The sequence below is a fragment of the Condylura cristata genome, unplaced genomic scaffold, assembly GCF_000260355.1.
Source record: "Condylura cristata isolate star-nosed mole 26May11 unplaced genomic scaffold, ConCri1.0 scaffold00025, whole genome shotgun sequence".
Classification (NCBI taxonomy): domain Eukaryota; kingdom Metazoa; phylum Chordata; class Mammalia; order Eulipotyphla; family Talpidae; genus Condylura; species Condylura cristata.
In genome coordinates this window covers 5,853,738-5,875,222 of record NW_004567126.1, presented here as the reverse complement: position 1 = coordinate 5,875,222, position 21,485 = coordinate 5,853,738, and the positions used below count along the sequence as shown (strand labels likewise).

At 37.9% G+C, this 21,485-nt stretch overlaps 1 protein-coding gene across 2 annotated transcripts in view; it reads left to right on the top strand.

Moving 5' to 3' along the window:
• The window catches only part of CWF19L2 (CWF19-like 2, cell cycle control (S. pombe)), an 88,398-nt gene extending 81,282 nt beyond the window's left edge, over positions 1-7,116 (top strand). For both annotated transcript variants that reach the window (XM_004689068.2, XM_012729930.1), the window contains exons 17-18: positions 3,819-3,920; positions 6,695-7,116. In XM_004689068.2, coding sequence (XP_004689125.1) covers positions 3,819-3,920; positions 6,695-6,838 — 246 coding nt within the window. In that variant the 3' untranslated portion in view covers positions 6,839-7,116. The remainder of the gene's footprint in view (positions 1-3,818; positions 3,921-6,694) is intronic.
• Positions 7,117-21,485: the final 14,369 nt, after the last annotated feature.

Below are 21,485 nucleotides of genomic sequence, written 5' to 3'. Positions count from 1 at the left end.
TCATGGGTGGAATTTTGGTGAGAACTTGAGTGTAAGACTAATTCCAGAGAAGCCACTTTTTAGGTTAACCAGCCTTCCAATATTTTTAAAATGATAGAATTTTTTGAGCATAAAGTAAACAGCACTGAGTTACTGAGGTGTCTTTTTTTTTTTTTTTTTTTAACTGAAAGAGCCTCATTATGCTTCTTTTAAATCTCTTGTGTCTTTGGTAGTTTCATAAAGTATTTTTTTTCTTCCTTCATTGAGGGTAGGTGGAATTTCTTTCACAGTAGATTCATGACTTTAGTAGAGATTAATTTGTTTACAATTCTTGATGATTTTTTATTGTTTTTTTTTCCCCTTTGGTTTATTGAATTTACATTTCTTATATAAGCATGTTCAGTTACTCTGGGTTACTCTGTTTGTTGCTATTTCAGATCTTTTGCCTATTTCCAAGAACTTTATACAACATTGCAGAGAAATCAAAAGACCCAGATAATTTGCATGGTATTAATGGGTGTTAGGAAAACTGTCATTTTTTCACAAAATTATTTCATTGAGATTTTATAATCTTTGAAATTCCGTGAATTCTTTCTGGACTCTTAAATGTAATGATTTTAAATATAAATTTTGTGATAACTGTGGCACTTAAAAACATCTAACAAAACATTTAGGGGCCAATTTTTAAAACTAAGAAAATTCCATAGCAGTGAAATTTAGGTGTACCCAAAGGCCTTCGAGCTGAGGGATAGTTACAGGATATTTGGAGAGACATCTAGAATAGTTAAATGGGAAAATTCAGATATCTCTGCTTTCCTTACATAAGTAAAAATTTCGGCCTAATTCTGTCAGTAACTTCCAAGAGTGGTACCAAATTTCCAGCCCTCATTTTTTTTAAAGTTTTTTATTATAAATAATATTTTATTTTTGCATTGCCTTTTTTCCATCTCAGTTGTAATACCCATGCAGCCCCCATTTTTTTTTTTTTTTTGAGTAGTCAAGACAGGGAAAAGAAAGTGCTAAATGTACACATGCTTTTATGCCAGCGTCTTTGCAGACCACACCTCTCAGAAGACTGCAGGTATTACGTTTTGCAGCTCAGGCACAAAGAACTTGATGTAACATACTTTTTGTGTCATAGATTGTTGAGTCTTGTTCAATAGAGATTGTTTTCTAAAGCTTCTGTAGGAAATCACCACACAGTAAGTGTTTAAAACCACACAAGTTGCTTTTATTTCTGAAGTCACAGCACAAAATGGGTTTAACTAGGCCAAAATCAAAGTGGTGGCCAGCATGCATTCCTTCTGGAGGTTCTAGAGGAGAGTCTATCCTCTTGCCTTTTCTACAAGAAGCCACCTGTGTTCCAAGGCTTGTCAACTCTTCCTTTCACCGTGAAAGCCAATTGTGTAGGATCTTCCAAATCTTTCCTTGACTTTGAACTTTCTCTCTCATACATGTGATTATGTTGGCCCACTTGGATAACCTGGTGCATTCTTCCCATTTCAAGTTCCATTATGTAGTTGCACCTGCAAGTCCCTTTTGTTGTATGGGCTGATCTTTTCATGGCAGATAGGGATTGAGAAGGCTCAGGCACTATCACCAACAAATTGCTTTCCCAAGTTCTCTTTTCCTTGAAGGTGCTGTCCTTTTGTTGATGTAGTTCTCTAATGTTTTAGCCTTTCAAATTCATTGTCACACAGCATGGTCCACTTTAGAATGCAAAAATACTCTTGTGGAACCTGTGTAGCCTTTTTTTCCTTTGACCACAAAGCTTTTGAGTGAGAAACAGAAATGAAATTTACGTTTGAATGATTTCTGACCTGAACTGGGCTGTACACTTTATGTACATTTGTAAAAATCAAACCTGTGATTAGGGTCTTGTCTGTATCTTTATTTTTCCGAATTATTTTATTTTCCTAATGTCTTCCATATTAAAAAAATATGAAGAAATTTTAAAAAGTCACAAAACAGTAATTCATTTATCTTCATTTTATGTTATGTAGTGTCTTGTAAACTGATTTTTTTTCTTATACTTTTCCTATAATGTGAATAACTATTAGCCCTGATTGTAATGAGGACATGAAATTTACATAATTGATAAAGCAAGATATTTTGCCCTTGTCCAGTCAAGGTAGAATTTAAAATACTTTGTGTTTGTGTGTGTATATAGGGGAAAGGTAAGATGATACTAATCCTGTAGATATTTTGAAATAAGGTTAAAAAAATTATGAATGTTCCGGTTTATTTTATTTTATTTTTTTATTTTTCATTTTTTAAAAAGATTTATTTATGCATACAGAAATGGGGCACAGGCCAGAGGTGCAGTGGCGGCAAGAGGACCCACCAGAGACAGAGTGGGGAGCAGAACAGGCTGACTGTCGAAGTACACTGCTGAGGGGAACAAAGGGCAGGTCAGGAGAGGTCTACCTCGCCATGTGGGATCACTTCTGGGGCAGGCGGGGATCGAACTCATACAGAAGTGGCTTTAGCTTCTTAGTGCTGTGCTTCAACCTGCTGTGCCACCAGGGAGGGCCCAGTTTAGTTTAGTTTTGAAAAATAAATAATAATAAAATCTCAGGTATATTTCAACAAAATCTGTAGTAAATAGCTAGTTCTCTCTCTTTTGCATTGTAAGGAAAATACAGAAAAACATATCATTATTGTCTGTGTAGGGAGAGGAAAATCATTCTGCTGTCTGTAGTTTTTAAAAAGTACCACTTTTCGGGCTTTCCCTGGTGGTGCAATGGGTTAAAGCACCACATTATGAAGCTATCTGAAGCCACTGCAGCATGAGTTTGATCCCCAGCCAGGGAGGTGACCCACATGGTCAGCAGACCTCTCCTAACCCGCCCTTTGCTCCCTTCAGCAGTGTATTTCAATAATCTGTCTGTTCTGCTCCCCACTCTGTCTCTGGTGAATCCTCTCACCCACCACACCTCGGGCCTGTACCCCAGTTCTATAAGCATAAATAAATAAATTAAAAAAAAAAAGTACCACTTTTCCCCAAAGACAGAAAAATAATTGATTTTTTTAAAAGATTTATTTATTTTGGGCCCTCCCCGGTGGCACAGTGGGATAAAGCACAGCACTAAGAAGCTAAAGCCACATCCACATGAGTTCGATCCCCACCTGCCCCGTAGGAGATCCACATGGTGTGGCAGACCTCTCCTGACCCGCCCGCTGCTCCCCTCTGCAGTGTATTTTGTCGATCTGCCTGTTCTGCTTCCCACTCTGTCTCTGGTGAATCCTCTCACCCTCCGCATCTCTGGCCTGTACCCAGTTCTGTATAAATAAATAAATCTTTAAAAAAAAAAAAAAGATTTGTTTATTTTAAGAACTGGGGTACAGGCCAGAGTTGTGGGGGTAGTGAGAGGATATACTATAGACAGAGTGGAGAGCAGAACAGGCAGATTGACTGAAATACAATGCTGAGGGGAGCAGCAGGCGGGACAGCGAAAGGTCTGCCGTATCATGAGGATCACCTCCCTGGCTGGGGATCAAACTCATGCTGAAGTGGCTTCAGAGAGTTTCACAGTGCTGTGTTTCAACCTGTTGCGCCACCAGGGAGGGCCCAATAGTTGATTTTGATTATATTTGCTGGATATTATAAAGAGCTATTGGGCTGAAAAGTTGCCAAATGAAATATTTCACTTAGGTTGTTAGGTCATTGCTAAATGACCTAAATTGCTTAACCTCTGGATTTCGAAATTCTTTGTGTACTAGTTTATCTTATCTATGTTAATTTACCTACTGTCTACTTCATGTCAGGGAACAAGAAGAAGAATTAAGCATAGTTTTCAGATTTCTTGTATTTATGTGTGACTTACCTGTTTACCTAGGTACCCAGAGGCTTACCTTACTTCTCTGTGAATTTTGGTCTCCAAGGAGGATTTGCCCATGTCATTGAAGATCAACAAAAATTTCCTCATTACTTTGGAAAGGTACATTCACAAATCTAAATCAGTTCCAAAGTTTAGCAGTTTTGTAATGCTTTTCTTTTGAAGGGAAATCAAAACTTTGGTAACATTATACTGTTATGCTAGTGAATATTGCTCTACCCAGTTTTTAGAGGGAGGCCTTTGAATCTGTTCATAAAAGTGTTCAGATTGTAACAGTGAGAAATGTTATTTTGGGACTAAACATTTGTTGATGGTGTCAACAGTGATTTCAGTGTTTTCCTGTGTCATCAGCCAGCTTGTTCTGGTGCTCACTACCGTGTCGTGAGGGCTTACAGTGGGCCAAGTGCTGCAGGGAGCTCCCATTCACGCTTACAGTGACTGCCATGAGGAAACCACTGCTTTAATTTTATAGATGAAAAAAGGGAGGTACGTAGAGCTTATAGAACATATTCAGGGTTATGTGCTCTGTGCTGTTAGTGAGAGAGCCATATGTTCTTGAATGAACTAGAGAACAAATGGTTTTATTTCTTCATGTAGATTTCATTGTAGTCCAAGAAGAATATGACTCTTTTTACACAAAATGAAATCAGTTTCTCAGCAGATAATAGAGTCTAGGTCTTTCTGTAATCAGCAGGTTCTTTCCATTAGTACAAGTTGCCTTTTATAGTCCTTAAATCTAAGGCCTACTAAGTATCTGGAAAGCATTTAAGTTAGTATCAGTAACTGGAATGACGTGAATATTGCAGTTGGAGCAGTCAAAACAAGTCTGGACAATAAAGATCTAGACGTGAGCTTTTTATCTGGTGCAGCTCAGATCTTTCTGTGTTTATTGCATCGAGGTTTGAGGTGCCTTGATGAGTACTTCTTGGGGTACCCCAGGTTTGAAATCACAACTTTCTATGCTCTTGTCCTTACAGGGTTAACCTAAGATGCTCAGCTCACATACATCTTTGAACTGTTGACCTATTTTATAGTAACTGGAGACATCATCTCAATATTTTTTTCTCAGAATTCATTAGAAAGAAATTTGTTTTCATTGTTCTGTCATTCTATCGTTTTATAATTGAAGACTCAATTTCAGATTTATTTTCAAAAAAGCTTGATTTTAGTGAACTTAAGGTAAATTAGCCACTGTTTTTACTTTTGTAAATTTAATTGGGACATTAATTGCTTCAAATATTTTGTATATTATGGTTTATAAGATGTTGTTTTAATCTTAAAAGGAAACTTTCTCACTTAGTTTTGCATCATGGGTCTGTTTTCCCCAAAATTTGCTTTTCAGCAGTCAGCTGTGAGCCTGCTCTGCCACAGTTGTTGAGAGAGCAGAAAGGGGTGCTGTCTTTCCATTAACCGCTGCTTCACTGACAGCCAAAGTCAGTCCTGTATGAGACACATAACATGAAAGTTGATGTTTTATAGAGAATTTCTTAGGCTCTCTTATAGAAGCAAGGTTTGTTAAGGTATGTTGTTTACTTGGCCAGTGCTAAGAAACTCTCACACTAAATATAAATTTGCCCCATTTATCTTGACATCTTCTGTGAACTGCTATCTCTGCTGGTGCATTATGTATGTTCTCAATGAAAGGTGCAGAGTCCCTCTTCCTGCACCTTTTTCATCCAACAAATGCATCCACTTTTTTTTAAGTCTCCGTATTGGTTGTTTTGACATTTTTATTTTTGCATTGAAGAACTGGAGTATAAGATAGTGGTGTGTGTGTGTGTGTGTGTGTGTGTATGAGAGAGAGAGAGGATTCGCCAGACACAGAGTAGTGTTAGCTTTCTAGAAGGGGATCAAAACTCAGGCCTTAGTGGTGATAATGCTGAGACTTAGCCCCTAGACCACCAGCAAAGCCTTGTTTTGGTATTTTTCTTTCTCTGCTGTATAAAGCCATCCTTTGTACAATTGGGAGTTTATTCTGGCTCCCACCACATTCTCTTGTGAGCGTGCTCTGAAGACAGAGATGTGTATTACTTATCTTTGTTCCCCTGCAACATTTGGCTCTTGCTTGTATGTAGTAGGTCCCTTTGTTTTAACAGTTAAGGTGAAGAACATGTGTCTTAAAGAGATTATGTTCCAAATCTCACCTCATTCCTACAGCACTAGAATGAATATGCAAAATGGGACTCTTAGCCCAGGATTTTCCTGTATTCCCAAACTGGCCTCTCTCTCAGCATTATAGGTCACCCCACTATCTTGCATAAATTTGATTAATTTCTGTAGCTAATAAAGCAGGAAAAGGGTCATGAAGGAAATCACATAGAATGATAATCAGATAATTAAAAATCCACTCCTTGCAGGGCTTGGGAATGTGACTTTTTACATTAAAATGATTTGTAACTTTTAATACTTGGCTTACTTGGATTAGTACTAAAACATGATTTTGTTTCCTGTAAAAACAAAAGTGGAAGACACTGATTTATAAACATATTGGATAGTAGATATTCAATTGCAGTTAACAACAAAGTTAATAACTGCTGCATGTTGATTAACTTTTTCCAGAGCAGTTAATAAAAACCAAATTAATTAGATCTCTCAAATTCTTATCTTCACCTTATTGGTCTCTAGTATGTGTTAACAAGTAACAAAATGTCCAAAGTACTTGGCAAGAGACACTACTAAACTCTTGGACTCAAAGGGTTTACAAAGTTAGAACCAACTGAAAATGATAATTTTAAATTTGAAATTAATACATGTTAATATATTGAAGATTCTCACAGAACTATTTAGTATTATATTTGGTAGTAGAATAAACAGACATAGTCCCATTCCTCTTTTCAGTATTTACTCATATATGTGTTTGTATTTTTCTTTAAAAGGAAATCATTGGTGGGATGCTGGATATAGAACCAAGGCTTTGGCGGAAAGGGGTCCGAGAAAGCTTTGAGGATCAGAGGAAGAAGGCACTGCAGTTTGCTCAGTGGTGGAAACCATTTGACTTCACCAGAAATAAAAACTGTTGAGTTAGACTGTTCATTCATGATTCCTCTCCAGAGTCCTGCCAGTTTTATTTCCATTGCACCAAGCTAACCACTGCCCTGTGGCAGAGGTAGAGTGTGGTCTCTGTCCGAGGCAGCTGTGCGTCCTTTCGTCCTGTCTTCCTCTTCTGCTGCTGTGGGCACCTTGAAGTAGCTGTGGAGTAAGGTGGGGCTGCAGTGGGTACCTGCTGATGCTCCTGTTCGCTACCTTCCTCTTGGCATGAACTGTTCCTCTGATATATGGAAAGACTTTACCGAAGAAAGTAACAAATGCAACACATCATTGATTCAGATGAAAGTGGGTTTAAGGTTAAATTGATTGACTGGCTGGTTTTGCATTATTTAAATTAAGACTAGGCCTATTTGGTGGTAATTGAAATTTCTTTCCATAACTTTTTTTAGAAGTTCTCTTCACTTTTTACCAATAGTATTATATACCACTGCTCTTTTTATTAAGGAAAAAAATTGTCCCTAATGTAATAAAGAAGTACATGAAGTATAACATGTTCATGATTTGTTTTATTTCTGGATTTTTAAGTAGTGTCCTTGAATTTGGGTAATTTAAAGAATAATTGGCTCAACACAATTTATGTCATTTGAGGTCTGTATGAGAGCTAATAGTTTTAGACAAATCATCATTTTGAGGTTGCATTGGTTATTACAGAGTCTTTAGTAATCAGAGCATTTTGCATGTTAGGAGCACATTTTCTTGTCCTTCCAATTGATCTAAGTTTCTTCAATTTTCTTTTTTCTTATTTGGTGTCAAGAGAAAACCACATAGATACTCCCATGAATAGCTGTGCTATGAGAGGGCACATGCTATTTTTCTATAAGGGAGGTATTTTTGGCAGTACCTCTTTACTCAAAAATGTGATGGGCATTTTTATTTTTTGAGCTAAACCTTGACATTTTGTGATGAAATGTTGAACACCTAGAATCTTACTCTAGAGAACCCATAATGTAATGTAGTTATTTTTAATATTGACATCTTGTTTCTTTAGTATGTTATAAAAGCAGGTTCTTTTGTTCCATCAGTCATTTTCAAATTTCTCATATAAGTTGAAATGTAACTGTTCAGTGTCTCAGTATTTGCAAATTGCATTTGAGCATATTTATCAAATCTATATTAAATAGTTTTTTATCTATTACTGTTTCAGTCTCGTGGTTCTCCTGCAAAGTCTTAGCATAATCTATTGCATTTGTTTATTCAGCCAGTGAGTTAACAAATGTTTGATTGCAGGGGATTTTGTTACATGCTGGTAGTACAGAAATAAAAAAAAAAAAAGGTCATTTTGCAGTTTCGTGGAGAAAGAGACATGTACTTAAATAATCACAGCACACTATATGTTCCACGTGAGATACATGCCTAGTACATTTGGCTATACCGCTACGTCTGTCTTCATTGTGTCTGAGGATCTGCTTCCTCTTCTGCTGGGAAAATAGAACCAAGTTGAAAGGGCATTCTGCCACAGCTCTCAGTGGGCCTTCATGAGTACCAGGTGCTCTACTTCTCCTGGCAACTGGAGATCAGTTATTACCTGGGGCCAGCCTGCTCACTTCTGTCTTACCTACTCAGCTGCTCCTATCTTCTCTGTACTGACTTCCCCCCTCTTGAGATTATTCCTAGTAGCACACAAAACCTTATATCAGCAACAAACTGGCATCATCTTCCCCTCTCTAGCCATTTCTCTTCACCAGTTGACAGCAAAGATCATCAAAAACAAACCACTGCTCTTTTCCTGCTCCTCTTGGTCTCACTGTGGCTAAACTTCACCCACACTATTCTACTAACTGCTTATGTCTAGCTCCTCAGCAGAACCCACTCACTGGCAAGTAAAGTGATATACCTATCACTTCTGAAACAGTTTCTTGACTTGCTTCTAGAACACTCTTATTTATCCTTATGTTTCAGAAGGTCCTCAGTGTCTACACTGATTGCTACTTGTAAGGAATCTGTATGAAGCCAGGTGAAGATTGACCTGCCTTAGAGCAGTAGAGGTAACATTTCCCACCGGCTAAAAGGGAAACTTCCAAGATTGGCTAGGAATTGGGCAGTGAGAACTGTAGTACTGTTTGGAGTAATTGTTTCAAGAAGGCAGAATAATTGTCCTAAGACCAAGCCCTGAGCTTGTATTGACAAACAAATCTTAAAAGCAAAGGAATCAAACTATTTCCAGGTGATTTAACTGTACCCAGAACAATGTTCTAAAATAATTATAGGGATAAAAATATATTCAGGCCCTCCCTGGTGGCGCAGCGGGTTAAAGCACAGCACTGAGAATCTAAAGCCGCTTCCGCATGAGTTCGATTCCCGCCTGCCCCGGAGGTGACCACATGGCGTGGCAGACCTCTGCTGACCCGCCTGCTGCTCCCCTCAGCAGTGTACTTCGTTGATCTGCCTGTTCTGTTCCCCACTCTGTCTCTGGTGAAGCCTCTCACCGCCCCTGAGCCTCTGGCCTGTACCCCAGTTCTGTATGCACGAATAAATCTTTAAAAAATATATATATATATTCAGTAACCCCAATATAAAAGTCAAATTTCCATCCAGCCCAAATATTCCAAGAAGTGCAAAGAAACCCTGAAATGGTCACTACATAGATAAATATATAAAGTTTTTTTCTTGTTCTTTAAATTTTTTGAAAAGTTTTTTCACTGTTTAAACCAAAATAGTTACTGTGAAGTTTATAATATACGAAAAGTAAAATGTTAATCATCAGCTTATTCCTGCTTTTCAGCTATTTATGTTTTCAGTTTTTTGAATTGTCAGTTCAAGTGCTTCTTTATATCCAGAATGCTTTTTGAGAATTTTAATCTAGTCTGATATATCATGAAACTACTCTTTTCATTTCATTGCTGGTTATTTTTCTCTGGACAAATAATTATGTCTAGTTATTGTCAAAGAAATTTTATACAAATAATGTATCACACAATGACATCTCACTTTTGGATTATTTAAGACTTTATCATTTTTTTTTAAAGATTTATTTATCTGTACATACAGAACTGGGGTACAGGCCAGAGGCTCAGGGATGGTGAGAGGCTTCACCAGAGACAGAGTGGGGAGCAGAACAGGCAGATCAACGAAGTACACTGCTGAGGGGAGCAGAGGACGGGCCAGGAGAGGTCTGCCACACCATGTGGTCCCCTCCGGGGCAGGCGGGAATCGAACTCATGCAGAAGTGGCTTTTTAGCTTCTCAGTGCAGTGCCCTAACCCGCTGCGCCACCAGGGAGGACCAAGACTTTATCATTTTTAATTGAAGGACATGGTCTTGTAACATATAAGTTTCAGTATCACTAAAAATCAACATCCAAACATACAATGGTAAGGTCACTACTGAAAGCCCAGTCTGTCCTTTACCATCTGGTTGACCTGCTTTCCCCATTCCCTTTACACTCCTCACTATTGTGCTAGTATAAACGTTCATTTTTGTTTTATTTAGCTTATTCACTCATTTGGTTTCTCTATATACATATGTAATTGAAGTCACATAGTGTCTGTCTCCTCCGCTCCACTTAATTTACTGAGCATAATACCCTCCTGTTCCATTGAGGGTAATGCTATTGGGAGGACTTCATCTTTTTTTGTAGCTACATAGTCTTACAATATGTTGATACAGCACGTCATCTTTAATCAGTCATCTGGATAAGCACATCAGTTGTTTTCCACTTCTTGGTGCCTCAAATGCAGTGCTGCAGTAAACATGGTGGAAGGGCCGTCCATCTCTTTAAATTAGTGCTTTGTATTTTGGGGGTACATATTGAAAAGTGGGATGACCGCACTGTATGGAATTTCTGTTTTTAATTTTTTGAAGAATTTTCATGCTGTTTTCTGTAATGACTGCCCCATTAATGATGTATTTAAGATTTTATAATCTTACTACAGTTATTACTGTGTAACTAAGATTTTTAAAATTAAAATAATACTGATAAGGGTGACATCAAGCTTCCAGTGGATGTGTAAATAGGTATATCTTTACTGTAACTAATGTTGACACAGGGTAACAAGTCTTAAAATTATAAACTTTGATTTTTAGTAAAAAATTATATGCAAAAAGATTAATGTTTAATGTTGAAAAAAGTCTTCAATTATCTCACAAGAAAATGTATAGCTTAACTGGGATATATTCATTATTCAAAACATATAGCATATGGTATTCAGAATTTAAGATTTGAAGAAACTGTAGAGCTTTGGAGATATTGGAATGAAATCTGACAAAGAACCCAGAGTACTCAGCTATGTACAGTGTATAATGTATACACATTTCCTGTGTATGTATGCAAGTAGAAGGTTCTGAAGGGAATGCACCAAAACTTTTGAGTGTATTCCTTATTGTGAAGTATAGATTTTTATGCCTTGCCATGCATTATATTCATTAATTATTATGTCCTGTTGTATATAATATGAAGTAATACACATTTTCACAAAGCAAACAGGTGTGTAATATAGTAAAGTGTATATTTTAGTAGGAGTCAGAAAATCTGGACTTAAAGCCCATGGACCCATTTGCCCACAGTAAGTTTCTCTTTGAGCCTAATTTCTCATCTAGAAAACAATCATAGTAATTATAATTTACAATGTAATGAAAGTTAAATGTAACAAATAGATGTTGCACACTTTAGACATTCAAAACAGGACATTGCTATCATATGCATAAATTTGTTCAACTCCACAGAGAAATTTTGGAGTGTAGATATTTCTTACGTAAACCCCATGGAAAACCATTGAAGTAGAGGGGATTCATGTAATAAGCTGATATTTGAGGTGGATTTTAAAATATTTAATATACTAATGTTAAAATGTTCCAGAAAGAAAACATAAGTTGCATATTTTGATATAATATCAGTTTTTCTGTTACTTGTTTCTAAGAGTACACTTATGGCTAAGTGTGTTAGTAATTTGTCATGCATTGCAAATGAATACCATGTTACCATGTGTGTCCCCCCCCCCACCCTCTTAACTGTATTCTGTGTTTTGTTGTTGTATAAAAGTTCTATAATGAAATATAATCATGTTCTGGTATAGAGAAAAAGAAATAAAAGATTTAATATTTTAATGTTAAAATGGTCTAGAAAGAAAGCTTAAGTTGACTATTTTGATATAATTTAAAATTTTATTTTAATTTTTTATAAGGTACAATAGCAGAAAGTCAATAAAATTGCAAGTTTTGTGTTCTTTTTGCATTCTAGCAGCTATAAAGATACTGAGGGATCACTTCCTAATTTATACTTTGAACACTGTTGGCTCCCTGTATTTGACAGTGAAATATTAAATGAACCCCAGTGAAATATTTGACCTATAAGTTTATGAGCATAGTATCAAGCACCTTTCTAACTAATTTGTTTATACTGTCTTAACATACTTTTTTTTTTCTCTGTAAAATAGAACTGTTAAATTTGGTACTTCATGTTTTTTGTTGATAGTAATTATAAACATGCTTTTCATCTTTACTGCCCTATTTTCTGCCACAATGAGATTCATTCCTCTGTGTGTGTATGTAATTCATGGATTCTCATGGACGTTGTCCTATTCTACTTTGCTCTGTTCACTTTGCTGCCTAGTGTTGCTGGGCTATTTTGCTAGCACCACATGCAGGAGGTTATAATAATGTTGACCTCAGTCTCATGATTTGTGGAATATCATTTGAAGAATTTTGCTAGGTAAGTATTATCATTATAGGTTTGGCTTGAAAAATTTGATGCCCCCTTTTGAAATAGAAAACAAAACACATACAAAAGACAGTGGCCTTAGTAATAATGTTGCAGAGTACATTTGATTACTCTGTTAGCAAACATTAAAAATACATACATGTAATAAGTAATGTAGTAATGTGCACAAAAATGATTTCAATGAGGGAGAGAAGGAAATTATTTAAAAAAAAATACTTTTGTGTAGAAGAACTGGGGGATAGGTCACAGGTGCAGAGGGTGAGAAGATTCACCAGAGACAGAGTAGGGAGCAGAACAGACAGACTGAACTATACTGCTGAGGGGAGCAGCAGGTGAGACAGGAGAGGTCTGCTGAACCTAATGTGGGTTAGTTACCCTGCTGGGGATTGAACTCCGGTCTTAGCAGTGATTGTGCTTAACCTCTAGGCTGCTAGGGAGGCCTGACAGGAGGAAAGTTAATACTCAGTGTAATATTCTCTGCTTGGTACAAATGCACTCAGCCTCCAGTGTTAAAAGATTTGACTAGACTAAAAAATTTGAGGCAACTTCCCTATAAAGGAAAAATTAAATCTGAGAAGATATAAATAAAACAAAACCTGCATGAAGGTATAGAAAATTTAAAATGCAGAGCAGGTCTCAGGAAGATGAATGTCCAACATTTGGTATCACTTTACTTTCGAACTGATTCCCTGATTTCAGAAGTCATGAACACACAATCACACCTGCTGTTCTCTACTTCTTGAGGGGGGCACAAAGATCTGCCCAGTTAACAAGGAGAAGTGAACTAGATTTAATCTTTTGCTGGGGCAGTGTGAAGATACAGTATGTGGGAAGCTCCACTGAAGAAGGCAAAAGAACCCACAAACCTTAGTATGGAAAGTCAAGAATGCATGCTGTAACTGCTCAAATAACCACAGTAAGTGTAGCTTAAAATGAATGTATAACCACCAAATAGATGGGGACTGTAGAAGGGCAAAATAAGATAAAGGAGAGAAGAACACAAAATACACAGTTAAACAAAATTTGTATGAGGATGGCAGTTTTTAATCTTCAACAATGAAGAGTCAGTCTGGATTTAAAAAGACAACCACCCAAAGGACTAAACAAAAAAAAACTCCGACAAAGCCTTGAAATCTGACCACAAAACTGAGACTACCAGAAAGATAGGGTGCATCAAATATTTACTGGTTACAAACCACAGGCATTGTGGAAATACAAAGGGTAAGGTGAGATTTTTATCTAAAAGGAGCTTAACATTTTAAGATGTAAATTAAAAATGCAAAATCATGTTTAAACATTAGTATTTTAAAAGAAATTACATACCATGTCAAGAAGATCTCAGAAATGAGAGAGAAAGGTACTATTTCATAGAATTCGAATTTCAGAAAATTCAGCATATAAGACTTGGTCAAATAGTTGCTAAGATGGAATGATCTCATTGGGTGGACCAGAGTGAGTAAAGTGCCAAGGTGGAAAATCCACGGAACATGTTTGGGACATAGGAAGTATACCAAGTGTGTCCACACTTGGGGAATTTTCAGGATTGAAAACCTGAAAGCTTAAAAAAAAAGATAAATGTCAACTCCATTATAGTAGAAGCCACCTACCTCTTAGACTTCACTTGATATTGTAAAAACTAGTAACCTGTTCATCAAACTTCTATAACATAAATGTCTAACAAGAATTTTATATGTCTGACTCAATATTTTCCCAAGTGAAATCATTGTTAGAGTCCTGCTTGAAGATTAACCCTAGAAGGGAAAAAAAGAAAAAAAAAGAAAAAGAAACCCTAAAGGCTTTGGGAGAAGCTTTAAGAGAATCTCAGAAGTCAATGTAATTGTGACTTTTTCCTATCCGTATCGTGGTGTTAGGACAGAATTTACAGAAGAAGATAGTTTACTGGAAGTTTGTTTTTTAAGTACGTTAATCAGGAAGGGAGTATGTAAATTTAAGAAAATCATTTAGAAGTCCTTGCAGCAGTCTTGTTATGGTGAAAAAAGAATTGGAAAGTATTACCATTTTTTGATCAAGCATTCCTCACGTGTGTTAGTATGAAGATGAAGGAGGAATGCCACTAGAGGAAAAGGGCGTCACCTTAAGTACTTTGCCATAGATGTTTAGCCCTGGCATCTTCTTTGACACATGCAACATTTCTGTCCAGATAGGAAGGTTTTGGGGGAGACTTCTGTGGTCCCATGGCATTCTTGAAGAGCAGCAGTTAAATAAAATCTCATATACACTTTTTAAATCATATTTTTATATCTTTAAAAATGGGTTGATTTACAGTACTTGAGAAAGGATCCATAAACTTGACCTCAACTTAAATATAGAGTCAGCTTTTGGACAGAAAATCTAATTCCTTCCCTGGTATAAAACAAACCCAGAAACTTTTGGCCTTTTGAACATTGATAAAAATTTAGAATCTGTTAGCAGTATACTAGTAAAAGACACGATTCTATTCTTGGTGATTTATTTGTATCTCCAGGCTCCACAATCATCATTTAAGACTCATCTCTGTGAAATAGGTGGTAACAATTTATCGCATACTTAATCCTTTTCATCAACCTTAATGTGTGAATTGATAGTCTCCTTTGAAATGCTTTTTAATAATTTAACAGTAAGATATGCCGGCCTTCCCATTGTACAGTGTACTGAATATTAAATCGTTGATCTTTTTTTCACTTACAGTTAATGATGCTGGTGTGCACATTAACTTAGCTTGAACCACCATGGGTTCTTGCCTCAAGAAGCTGTAAAAAAGAATCCACAGACCTTTTAGGTAAGTAAGCAGAGAGAAACAGACTTTAAGAAAGTAAAGTTTATGTAAACGAAGAAAGTCAGGACTCCCAGTTATGCTGTACTTGGGAGGGGCAAGGAAGCCATTGAGGGCCCATGTCTAGAGGTGTTTAAACCCTTTTTTTCCTCTATTTTAAAATCTCATCAACCTGCTTGTGATGGGTGTACGCTCCCCATGGCCACACTTCTCTGAGCACTTCCTGTTTTCCCAGCTCTTGGAGTTTACGTCCCCTGTTATTCTCTCAAGTTTTACTGGCTTTATTTAGCCCTCCTGGACTCTCTGACCTCATCTCTGGAGTGGGTTTGGTTAGCACCTGTTAGAATTTACTGTCCTTATCTCAGAAGCCTCTAACTTTCCTGCAGACTCTGCCTCTGCTGTCCCTGAAGCTGCCTACTTAACCCAACTTGCCCTGGGACTCAGTTACTATCATTTTAAGCTGGTCACCGTCACACTATGCATTACACAGTCTAATTGAATATAATTGTGTGCATTTCCGGCTTTTAAAAATTTACTGCAGCAGCAAGGTAGATGCAACCCACTTCAGTTTATTTTGATTTTTTTGCTATAGTGAAGCCCTACTTGCAAGTATCACGGTAAACTGTGAAGAGGGACTCGCAGTGGTGTGGCCACACAGTAAGAGTCGTGCCATCTTACTCCAGTTGTGCTCACTGTCAGGCGGTGCCTTGCAAGTTCCTGGAAATGAAACCCAAGAAAAGTAGAGCATGGCTCTGAGGTACTTAATGCCTCATGAGAGTGGAGAGTGAAGGTGGCAAGTAGAATCTCAGAAAGTTGTTGAAGTTAAGCGACAGTTGTTTTCAGTGCAAGGACAAGTGCCCAGTAACAAAGATAAGCTGCGGAACAGTCCCTATCCTTTTCCAAAAGTTCCCTATTTGCCTTCTTTGTAGCAGATCTGATTCCATAAAGTGATAACTTGGTGCAGTTCCAAATTGCCTTGGTAACAAATTTTGCTGAACACAAAGTCTGACTTGGGTCAAAGTTGTGCTGTTGTGTCTGCGCTCTCCTTAATATGCCACAGGAGTCTCACTGTTACAGAAATGGTTTCTCAAATCTCTAATAAAATTTCCTGCTTACTTGAATTTAACAAATTAATCCTCTGTTTTTCTTCCAAATGTAACTCAAGGGAATAAGAAACAAGGCACTGTTGAGATGTATGAAATCATTAGCTGGCATAACTTTTGAGAATTTCTGTGCAAGGTATTCTCAATATTCAAAGGATCTAGTATGTAGAAAATAAACTGCTCGCTTATTTATATATTTCAAGCTATAATGGTCTGTTAAGTTTTATCTCTAAATACTTTAAATGAAAACCAAATGGGCCAAATTAACAAATCTGTGATCAGGAATTTTAATGTCCACAGTAGCATCCTTTGAAAAAAATATTTTTTCTTTATATATATTTTTAAATTATATAATAGTTTATTTTTACATCATTTTGTGCATTTTCCCATCTCAGTTGTAATCTCCTTGGGCTTCTCATCACCAAGTCACTCATGTGCCATCCCCATAGTCCAGTGCATTTCCCTCCCCCATTGTTTTTGATCCCATTCCCCACTCCACCCCCATAAAATGTCTCTGGTCTATAGCTGTTCATTATTATTATTATTTTCTCACCTGATCCGTTAGATTCCTGTTATGAGTGAAACCATCTGATATTTTAAAAAAATTTTTTAAAGATTTATTTATTTATTTGTGCATACAGAACTGGGGTACAGACCAGAGGTGCAGGGGTATTGAAAGGATTCACCAGAGACAGAGTGAGGAGCAGAATAGGCAGATTGATGAAGTACACTGCTGAAGGGAACTGATCGGGAGAACTGCTGATCGGGTTAGGCAGGAGAGGTCTGTTGAGCCGTGTGGGTCACCCCCTCCACTCCCTGCAGGGGATTAAACTTGTGTGGAAACTGCTGAGGCTACCTTTGCAGTACTGCACTTCAACCTGTTGTGTCACCAGGGAAGGCCCCCTTTGAAAATTTTTTTTTACTAAAAGATGAAAGATTTTTTTCTAATAGTAATTAATAATTTACTTTATGAACTATTCTTTGAATTCTAAGCCCTGCCCTCAGTAAGATTTTTTTTTTTTTTTTTGCAGTTGACTGAAATATCCACTACTGTGATGAGAAAAGGTTGATAAAGGAGCTTTATTTTGAGAGTCAAACAGGTCTGTCCTGGAGAGTAGGGCCGGAAGAGTTCCAGTCAGTTGTACCCATTCTCCTGAGATTGCAGCTTATATACCACTGTGAAAAGTGGGCATTACACAATAAAGAGCATATCAATTATTCTATAACAAAGTTTGTTCTAGGAGCAGATGTCTTGTAATTTCCTAACATCTTGGGTAAAGATAAGAGCTCAGGGATTGCATTGTGTACTCTTAGGGAGACATTTTCTCTGGTCAGTGCAGTCTGTGGATTGGGAACGCAAGAACTAGATTATAAAATTTTTATCGTAAAGGATGCCTTTTGTGGATGTGTAATTCTGGATAAACCTTCCAGTATTCTTCAGACTGTGGCATCAGTGTAGGAGTTTGGAATTACGAGGCCAGGGTCTTTGGGGCAGCTACACTACTCTGACCCTGCTGGCTCTGTCCACTTCCTTTTTTTTCTGGGCCCCAGACTTCTGACTTCTGTTTATTCCAGATTGCATTATCATAGTGGTGGAAAATAAGGATAGAAAAGTTGGAAAGGAAGCACCACAAGACCAGAAACCTGGCTCACACTTGCCAGCAGCTGGAGGTGGGGGTAGAAGTGATTTACATAGTCCTTAAACCAGGCAGAGGAACTAAAAGTCCTTAGCTCCCAGGCCCAGACCCAAGCAAAGTATCAGATGCTGTTAGTGCCATAGGGCCCCTGAGGTAAAGATAAGGAGAATGAGGACCATTGTGGAATCTCGGTGCCTTTCAAATTCTATATAATTATCCAAAATTTGCAGCAAACACAAGGGAGTGAGCCCCTCCCAAAGAGAAGGCTATACCACGGCAGTCTCTGCTCTGGCCTGGTGCAGCAGCCCTGCCCACCTGTGACTGTGCAGGTGCTTCTTTTCACCAACTCTCCTTCCACAGGTCAGCAGCTTCCTGACTGCCCATGACCTGTGCCACACTGGGCTTCTCTTCACTGACTTCCCTTGCAGAGGCAGCTCTCCTCAAGGTTGCCTGCGTGCTACCATGCAGACTTTTCTCCAGCCAACTCCTCCCTACAGGGCAGTTCTTTCTACCCTCTTGTGTCTATGCAAGTGTCCTTTATTCTCTCCCTTTTCACAGTAAGCCTGCTCTTCCGATAACTAACAGCTCTGTCTCAGAGGGAACCTCACCCGGGAAATTCTCTGTGTGCTCCGGAAAGAGGAGCTCTCTGGTGCAACTTTTTTTTCAGAGTGAACCCAAGGATCCTACTCTCTGAATCCAACAACTCCAGAAACGACTTCAATAGACTCTTCTTTCAGCTTCTTACTTATCTGACACTTGGGCCTAAGGTATATCTTGGCCCCAAATGAGCAAGCTATGACCATGGTCATGGTTAAATTAACATGTGATCATATTGATCAGTATGACTATATTGTTCATTTTAAATTATGATTAATAGGATCATATTTATGAATGCAACTTGTACAGAATGGAGTTATTCAAGTACAAGAAAACATGTAATAAATGTTAGTACATATTTAACTTCTACTATATAGCACCAGGAAGCAGGTTTAATGTGCCAGTGCTGACACAATGGATTTGAATCACAAAACTGAGCCCCATCTGTAGGAAGTCAGGAGCTTATTCACACTTTCAGTTTCTACAATGCTCCAGGTGGGTTTGCTTTGGAAGCTGGATATGTCAGATATTACGTGGCTACATACCAAGAGGTGAGTGGTATAGTTGTGTACCAAGGAGTGAGTAAAGGGTCAGTTATCATGGGATCTCCAAGGCCCAGCAGTCATGGGACCTCTTACATGCATCCTGCTTCATGGCAGGACATGGTTGAATATGAAGCAAGATCCATATCAGAGACTGCTTTGCATACCAGAAACTGAGCAAAAAGTTTGTTGCTACAGTTCCTAAGCTGCGTATCTCAGGTTACCATGCTTCACTTCTACTTAAATATTTCCTTTTTTGAACAACTATTATACCTTTTAAATGGGGAGTAACTGAACACAATCTTAGAATATTGTCAAGGTAACTTACTGGCAATATCTTAAGTACTGAGGTTCTGTGATCTTTATAGCAGTAAGTAAAAGGCTATGAAAGGTGTTTCTATAATGAGCATCTCTAGAAGGGTATCACTAGGAGCTGTACTTTAAAAAAAAGAAGGGTTTATATACACATCCAAACCATACCTTTTAAAAAGGAAGATCAGATGGATTTCCTTAATCAAATAATCAAACTTAGCATTTCTGGAATAAGATAAAATGGCTTCTTTTGCCTACAGTGTGATGCATTGAGAAGCTTGCAACATCACATTTGTTATACTGCAGATAAAAAAATTTGATCAAATCTACTCATTAGGAAACAATCCAATTTGTAAGACTTTCCGTGAAACAAGGAAGTAGTCTGCACTCTTCAACAACGTCAGTGACATAAAAGGCACAAAGGATGAACTAGCTGATTAGATTAGAGGAGAAGAAGGAAATGTGACAGCTAAGTGCAATGTCTGCTTCTTGGTTAAGGTTAAGAAAGAAACAATTCTAAAGAATATCTTTGGGACAGCTGGCAATTTGAATAGAGACTGTATCTTAGATCCTGGGTTTTTTTCAATCAGTGTAAATTCCAAAGTGTGATCATGGCACTGTTTGCAGGAGGATGCTTTTGTTCTTTGGAGATGCCTGCTGAAGTATTTAGGAATAAAGTGTCAAAGTCTGTACGTAGTCCTCAAGTGGCTGTGGGGGAAAACATGTACAAGTGAGCTAAAGCAAATAAGGTAAGCTGCTTCAATTCATGAATCAACAGAATCTAAACATATTCAATGTATTATTCTTGCAACTCTTAAATGTGTGGACTTTTTAAAAATAAAACATTGGTGAATGTATTCTATAAACCAGAATATTAGACTGGGTAAACTACATAAAGTAGTGTGAATCCAGTTGTTACCAATTGTGTCACACTATTTTCATAATAATTATAGTGCCATTTTGGTATCTGGGTGAAATTTGCACAATATATGACCTACTTACATGCATAGTTTTTAAAAATAGATGCCATGGTTGAATTCTCTAGCGGGTTAATTCTTGGATCCAACTACCCTATTACTATAATGTCTCCACAGATTTCCAGAATTTCCCCTTGGGATTGTACTGCCCTTGAGAACAACTGGGTTAATGATTTGCTTAGTGTAGCAGGGCTATTACCATGAGACATCACTGAGGTAAAAACAGGAAGATGTGTTTTTGCTGAACAGGTGAGAACCTCCCCCTCACCCCCCCCCATCAGTCTGTATGCATTAATTCACCTGAAAGTTCTAAGTTTGGGCTGTATCATGAAGGAGAATTACAAGTGAGAAATGGTAGGTATTATAGTGTGTCTATCTTTCCACTTAGTCACATAGATTTTGTTTTAACTCATTGGAGGAATAAGCTGAAGATGCTTGGCTTTCTGTAGGGTTCCTAAGGGAGATGTGAACACAAAGCATGTTTGGACAATGATACCCTAACAACACTGTTGAGTGCTCTGTGTCTGTTTCTTAAAATTTATACAGTGGGGCCCTCCCTGGTGGCACAGCGGGTTAAAGCACAGCATTAAGAAGCTAAAGCCACTTCTGCACGAGTTGGATTCCCCGCCTGCCCCGGAGGTGACCACATGGCGCGGCAGACCTCTCCTGACCCGCCCGCTGCTCCCCTCAGCAGTGTACTTCGTAGATCTGCCTGTTCTGCACCCCACTCTGTCTCTGGTGAAGCCTCTTGCCGCCTCTGAGCCTCCGGCCTGTACCCCAGTTCTGTATGCACAAATAAATAAATCTTAAAAAAAAAAATTATACAATGGAGGGAGTTTTCGTCATGCCCTTGGATGAAACTTGGACAGGCTCATGGCATTTCCTTACTACTAGTATATATCACATGTTAACTAGCTGTAGGCAACTCTAAACATGTTTTCTCCATATATTAGAAAACTTCATTCCAAGATAAAGATTTCCTCATCTCCAATTAGTTGTGGAGTGGATGGGGTCCTGCCCTCT